Source organism: Sinocyclocheilus rhinocerous, unplaced genomic scaffold (assembly GCF_001515625.1).
Source record: "Sinocyclocheilus rhinocerous isolate Xijiao unplaced genomic scaffold, SAMN03320098_v1.1 scaffold367, whole genome shotgun sequence".
Classification (NCBI taxonomy): Eukaryota; Metazoa; Chordata; class Actinopteri; order Cypriniformes; family Cyprinidae; genus Sinocyclocheilus; species Sinocyclocheilus rhinocerous.
Window position 1 is genome coordinate 18,958 of NW_015662594.1, and position 7,589 is coordinate 26,546.

The following is a 7,589-nucleotide window of genomic DNA, read 5'->3' on the forward strand; positions in this document are numbered from 1 at the left end:
CGGAAATCTGAACAAGTTGTGTTCCAAATTTGAAGTTGATATCTCAAAAAAATAGCTTTCAGTCAGATTTTGTTTGGGAGCAAATTCACTGCCCATTAATTTCCAATGTGGTAATTTTTGGCCACAAACTATATATGTGTGACTATTTTTCAGGACCATTTCACCTTTTTGAATCATGTCCATGATTTTGTGTGTGTGTGTGTGTGTGTGTGTGTGTGTGTGAGAGAGTAAGGAACTCATGGCAAGTGCAAAAACTTTTACCAAGTTTCGCACCATCTCAAAGTACAAAATAAAAAAATAAAATAAAATTCAATCAAAAATGACCAAACAACACCAGAGAATTAATAACCCACCGGAAGAGCTATGACATCCAGACCTTGGTATAACAATGCATAAAAACAACTGAAGTGCTACAGATGCTTATCTCTAGTTTCATATCATTAGACATAATTAAAGTATCAATACAACCCTCAGACAGAGTGTGGTGTCTTTTACCTTTCTGTGACTCGTGCAGCTGCAGTTTCTCCTGATGATCCCATCCCACCGCAGACTTATCCTGACGGTCCGTCTGAACGCCAAACTTCCCTCCGAAGCCCCTTACATAGTCTTACACAAACCAGAAAAACCACAGGACAGAGTCACCGTCTGACTGTGAAAATGATTATTAGAATTATATGTAGTATTATCCCAACCTTCTGTTCACAAGGGGAAAAAAACACTAACATCTTCTATAAATCTGTACTGTTAAACTGAAGTCAAACAGTGAGGCATGAAAGATGTGAGACAAACCTTTCTGAGACTCGTGTTTCTCAGTCTTCCCCTGGTACTCGAAGCCCACAGCGCTCTTGTCCACTTTATCCGTCTCCACTCCAAATTTGCCACCAAAGCCTTTGGCGTAATCTGTAGATTTAAGAGGCAGAAACATTTAATAACCCAACTAGGGATGTCCCGATCAGGTTTTTTGTGCCCCCGATCTGAGTCATTGATTCCGAGTCCCGATCCGATACTCGGATTTTCCTAGTGCTTGTGCTTGGTGCACATTTTAAGTGCATTAAAGTTATTAAAATCAATCCAATCTCTACAGGGATGTGCAGAGACTTTCTCAGAGGCTGGGACTCAAATGTGAAAAAAGTGCATCTATCATCACTAATATCCAATATAACCATTACTATATGTACTACATATATATTTTCCAATAATAAGATACACACTATCTCTCAATATATGCACACACTGTATAAATACATTGGTAGATGTAAACATGTAACAATGATAGACATTGTAAACAGACTGTGTGGTCATAATTATTAATATGATACTACTGATATAAACTTCTTGTATTTTATATGTTAGTGTTGGGCGATATGCTCAATTTTCATATCGTCCTATCGTCAGATCGCCGATACACGATATTATCGTGCTAATTTATTTAATTATTTATTTACTTCGTTTCATTGCCGGAAAGTGAACCAACTCCAGCGTGAGGCTAAAAGCAGCCTAATGTTTTTAATATGCCTGAATTTGTATTTAACATGACAAATTAATAGAAACATTGTAAGTTACATTTCCTCAGTTTAATGTTATTCAAAAAGCAACTACAGAAAACGAGCAACATTTCATTACTAAAGAACATCATCACAAGCTCAGTCTAGCGCGAGTTTATGCACTTTAAAAACACTCCCGTTATAATCAGTGAATCTACACTATATGATGAATAAATCTCTTATACCTACATCGCACGTACATCTGCACTTTGTTGTTTATGATTATTGTATTATGAATTCCATCAGCGTGCACTGAACAATGGAACTCATCCGAACGCCTCTGCATGGCCATTGCATTCATACGCTCAGCATAATCGTGTGTGATTGGTTATAACACGCTACACCGTAAAAACACGGAAAAAGAAATATAATGCAACAAATAAGCCCTAATATTAAGTAGATAGTATTACTAGCCAGATCGTCAGTACACAATACTATCGTCTATCGGCACAACCCTATTATATATACAATAAGCCGATTAATTGCAACATAAAGGGGAAAAAGTTAGATAAGGTTAGAAAGCATGAAGTTCGCGAATGGCAGTCTATCAGTCCAAAGTCCAAAGCAAGACGCAATCCATAGAAATGCGTTATAACAACTGTCTCAGATAGTCTGACGGCAGATAAAAGTAGGCTAAATAGTAAATATATTACTGCAGAGCGATTACTTACACAAAGTGCACATCAAATACTCTAAACACGGAATCTTGAACATGTGACGCCACTAGAACATACAGAATTGTTCTTGTGCCGCAAGCACATTTGAGCGTCTTCTTTTCCTTTTAATGGCAGTGGACTGCTAAAAGTGCATGCCGCCACCTATTGCACGACACTGGAATGACAGCTAATGAATCACTGGTGGATCGGGCTTAGGAGAGCCGATACGATCAGTTAAAAAAATGCTTAATCGGTCCCAATCTCGATCCTTGAGATCAGCTCGGGACATCCCTAAATACAACCATATGCCCAGAGATGGCCAGGGAAGCAGGAACGCACCTTTCTGTGACTCGTGCTTTTCTGTTTTCCCCTGATAATCAAAGCCGACAGCGCTCTGGTCCACGCGATCCTCCTGCACGCCGTAGCGGCCCCCGAACCCCGTGGCGTAGTCTGAAACAACACAACATGAGCGGCTCTTACTGCAGCACAATCAACACTGGAACAGTGAATCTTAAAGACAGAGAGAGAGAGACACCTTTCTGCGAGGCGTGTTTTTCGGTTTTCCCGGCATACTCGAAGCCCACGGCAGACTGCAGGAAAACAGCACATCACTGAGCATGAATCTGACCACAGAAACACTCACCTGTCCACTGAAGATCTGAGGAGTTACCTGGTCAACACGGTCAGCTTCCACGCCGAATTTACCTCCGAAACCCTTGGAGGTGTCCGTCTGGGAGCAGTGTTTGGACAGCTTGCTCTGATACTCGTGTCCCACGGCAGACTGCAAATACAACACACGCTTCAATTCTGATGAATACATGAGATGTGGTCTCCACTGTAGTATCTGCATCATATACATCCATGGATTTTCATGCAAAAAAATAAATCGAAGATCTAATTGATAAGAGTATCTTTAATAGATACTTAACTTTAACTTTTTAACTTTTACTTGTTATAGCACTTGTATATCATTGTTCTTTTGTTGATTTTGATTGCTTCCATTGTCCTCATTTGTAAGTCGCTTTGGATAAAAGCATCTGCTAAATGGATTCTCTTATTATGAATCAGAGTTTAGCACATAAAATAACATGTCAGATACTCCTGGAGTATCTGGGGGGAAAAAAATACATTTCACACTACATGTTAAAACAGGCATTTAGAACAAACACATCCCTGTAAAAGCGAGCGATGCTCTACTTCCCCTGCGTCAGAGAAGTGATCTATAAGAGCGAAGCCTCTTGCCTTGTCCATGCGGTCCTGCTGCAGTCCAAACTTTCCTCCGTAACCGTGAGACGCTTTGGGCATGTGCTCCAGCTCCTTCTGCTTCAGCTCACTGTGTTCAGACGACACTCTCTCACGCAGCTTATGAATACTGAGAAACACAAGGAGGGAGTTATATTCTGTAGATTATCATTACCATCTTCAAGAAGAAAGCTGGGGCCAGTTATATAAACCTAGTCTCTATGTTAACAGCTAGTCTCACCAACTAGGGTTTATAAGTCTTATTTTTCAATTAAAATTAGACCAATCTACTTTCATATAACTGACTGGAGGAAAAAAAAAAAAGAGACCAGTCCTAAAGAAAAAACCTACTAACTTGTAAGATTAGTCTAAAGGCAGTTTAATATCAATCATATGATTAAACTCATAACATAAAATTGTTTAATTAATATCATTTTATATGTCCCTTAATTTTCAGAAATATTTGATATACACACTGCCGTTCAAAAGTTTGGGATCTGTACGATTTTTAATGTTTTTACCTCTTTTGACTGCATTTATTTGATTAAAAACACCGAAATTTTTTAAATTAATATTGTGAAATGTTTGCAATTTAAAATAGTGGTTTTCTATTTTAATATACTTTAATATCCTTCAGAAATCATTCTAATCAGCTGCTTTATTGCTGGAAACAGCTGTGCGGCTTAATATTGTTTTGGAAGCTGTGATACTTTTTTCAGGATTCTTTGACGAACAAAAAAACATAAAAAGAACAGCATTTATTCAAAATGGTTTTTTCTTTATTTTTTGGAAAGGAAGTCATATTTTATCCTGCAAGGACGTGTTAAATTGATACAAAGTAAAGACTTGTATTGTTAGAAAAGATGCTTTGTTTTTAAACAGCTATGGAAGCGGACTCACTTGATGTGCTCCTGATGGCCAGAGCCGGCCACAGTCTTGGCACCCCAGCGCTGCTCCTTCTCTGAAACATCATTCTGCCATTTGGTGGAAAAAAGTCAGACATCAGTGGAGAGAAAACCCACATAACCAAGAATAAGAAAACATAAATGTTGAAATCTGTATGAATGTGCAGAAAGAGGTAGATGCAAACATTCACAAAAATTCACTTAAAAAAAAAAAAAAACACTATTTCACTGCATGCATTTTCATCTACATCCACTGATAAAACACGTAATGCATGAATGAGCATGTCTTGAGAAGTGATGCACAGACAATCAGAGAGAGTTTGTAACCTCAAAGTCCGGGTCTGTTTCCCAATCATCTCCTCCATCATCCACTGCAACAGAGACGGACTGACCTGCAGCTGCCTTCCACATGACCTGACAACACACAACATTAACCTCCACACAACACCATTAACCTCCACACAACACCATTCAACTCCACACAACTCCATTAACCTCCACACAACTCCATACAACTCCACACACCACCATTAACCTCCACACAACTCCATTCAACTCCACACAACTCCATTCAACTCCATTCAACTCCACACAACCGAGTGTTCACATCATTAAATGATCTCCAAATGAGCACCACATCTGTGTTAGTTTGGTGCACACAAGCAGCCATTTCACAAACACAAGACTCAGATTAACCAGATTCACACTTGCACAATCACTATCTAGGTGCCACTTCTACTGTGAACTCGCACTGTAAGGAAGACGCCTATCTAGGCCACTAAACAAACGTCGGTTGGCGTTGGACCTAGTTAGCCATCATCTCTACTAAATGTCTTTACTACTGGTTAATGTTAATTAATGCAATATGTGAAATACACATACACGCAGACGAACCAGATTAATTGGTTTTAATAGACAGGTTAAATCTGAACTGCGGACACTAATGCAAGCAAACGATCAGAAATAAAGCGGAATAAAAGCGTTTTGCTGAGAAATAAGGACTCGTGTTCTTGATGTGTTCTAGGTTTGGTCCTCTCGCCGATGAGCCGCCCGTTTAAAACGTGTAAAATCACGCCTTTACACTTACGGTGTACTTCGATGATCTCCTTAATGCACGTGTTCTTTAACGAATAACGCTAGTAGAGAATGTAATAATAGTTATGATTATGAAGAGACAAGTCGTCAGCGTTCCTGGCCGCAGTCTTCCGCTTCTTCCCACTTCCTGCTCCAGACCAGACCGCACCACCTGCGCTGGGAACGGGGGGAGCGCCGGATGTTTCACAGCGACAGGGACACTGTGGGATTTACTGTCATTGACATTGTTGTTATTATTTATTATCATTTTATTTTAGATCAGAAAATGATGATCTGGTTCAAATTCGGGCTAAGATAGGCCTAGCATACCTGAGAAATCTGGTCTCCGGCCAGCAGCGTTACGCAATTTCCCCTCATCACATAATAGTACGGCCGGACTGTGCCATACATTGCATGAGTAGCAGCATCCTGCAGCGCTAGGACCGCGTTTGATTTACTGTTTGAATTATTTAAATTTAATTTATAAGTTATTTTAAATTTAAGCAAACCTTAACGCAAAACAAAACCGTTGCTATAACCCTCTTAAATTTTTAAACCTAATTAGTTTCAATATGCGAGTCACTATTTTTCACTATTCTTTTTCAAAGCGAATATAAAATCGTAACTGTGGATGTGCGAGACTAACTTTTCATTACAAATGAAAATATCTTTTTTATTTATTACCTTGTGAAAAAAAGAAAAAAGCTTCAATAAAATAGTACAAAAATAATTTAGGCCTACATAAAAATAATTTACTTGCACTGCAAAAAAAAAACTTTTTTTACTTAGTATTTTTGTCTTGTGTTCTAGTATAAATATCTAAATATGTTTGAATCAAGATGCATTTACTTGACAAGTAAAATCACTTAAGATATTATGTCTTGTTTTCTGAAAAAAAAATCTAAATTGTATTTAGATAAAGAAAAATAATCTTGTTTAGCTTTTGAATTAAAATTAATTTTCTTACCCCCCTGGCAGATATTTTTGCTTGCTTTAAGTTTTTCTCTATTTATTTAGAAAACAAGACTTTTACTTGTCAAGTAAATGTGTCTTAATTCAAGAATATTTAGATATGAATACTAGAAAACAAGACAAAAATACTAAGAAAATCACGTTTTGCAGTGTATGTGAATTTTGAGTTTTTCGGACACTTAATTGCACATTAATTGCAATACATTGAAAATGTTGTATAGTTGACATTTATATTAAATACAATTAGATAAACATCAAAGTGCTTTTTGACCCACTTAAATAGCATGAAATAAAAATCACATTTCCACTACAAGTGCACATTCAATACAGTTAAGGACACTTCTTTTCTCACAAGAGTTGACCACGGATTTCAAATAGTTGCATTTTATTTCTTTGGTTTGGACAGCATGCTGTGCTGTCCCAGTAGACATTACATGCATTTATCATGAAATTACTGTCAATCCATGTTAATTTTGACCACAAACACTGTACAATGCACTTTAATTCAGAGACTACAACAAAGCAAAAATACAAATTGGCGCAGAACTGATTAGCATTACTGGACCACAACCGAATGCAGTGTAAATGCTATGATCTGTTAATATGGGCAGTGAAAAAATACAGATCAAGCTGTGAAGTCTCTGAACTGATATTTCTTCAGTATTCATATTGTCAGCTAAAAAAAAAAAGTCCAAGCATCAAGATGCAAATTAATCATAATACACGACAAAAGGAACACCTCTTACATTAGACTTGACACTCACTCACCCCAACGTGATTCGAACACAAAACCTTCTATTCTGAAGTCAAACGCATGATCTTCACAAGACAAGGTCCCAGCAAATTAGCTTGCGGTTCTTTCGTAAGCACTTTAAAGCACTGACCACAAAAAGCAGCAATAGACAATATGCAAATCAGTCATGGTACAGCACTGAAAGAACATTCACTCATAGTGGGGTCCTTGATGCATTCACCACAAAAAGCAGGCTAATTTCCCCCAATAACCTCAAGAGGTAAGACATTGAACAGATCTGTATGAACACACATGACGTTAGACTTCACACTTTTGATGTGTGAAAATTGATGAGCTTCATCTTTCAAAATAAATGTAAAGACAGTAAATAATGTCATTAGTTTTACCATCAGTTCAAGCCTGAAAGGGCAACAGAGTCGTGTGACAGACACAGTGATGAAGA

The 7,589-nt window shown here is 37.8% G+C and overlaps 1 protein-coding gene across 3 annotated transcripts in view; it reads right to left on the reverse strand.

Annotated features, from left to right (window-relative positions):
- Positions 1–5,601, reverse strand: part of LOC107728193 (src substrate cortactin-like) — a 12,769-nt gene extending 7,168 nt beyond the window's left edge. For 2 of the 3 annotated variants that reach the window (XM_016538291.1, XM_016538292.1), the window contains exons 1-9: positions 5,435–5,601; positions 4,675–4,761; positions 4,343–4,416; positions 3,443–3,572; positions 2,871–2,981; positions 2,736–2,790; positions 2,540–2,650; positions 790–900; positions 496–606 (exon numbers count right to left, since the gene is read on the reverse strand). In XM_016538291.1, coding sequence (XP_016393777.1) covers positions 496–606; positions 790–900; positions 2,540–2,650; positions 2,736–2,790; positions 2,871–2,981; positions 3,443–3,572; positions 4,343–4,416; positions 4,675–4,758 — 787 coding nt within the window. In that variant the 5' untranslated portion in view covers positions 4,759–4,761; positions 5,435–5,601. The remainder of the gene's footprint in view (positions 1–495; positions 607–789; positions 901–2,539; positions 2,651–2,735; positions 2,791–2,870; positions 2,982–3,442; positions 3,573–4,342; positions 4,417–4,674; positions 4,762–5,434) is intronic. The other variant, XM_016538293.1, reaches the window with a different exon arrangement.
- Between the last annotated feature and the right edge of the window lie 1,988 nt (positions 5,602–7,589).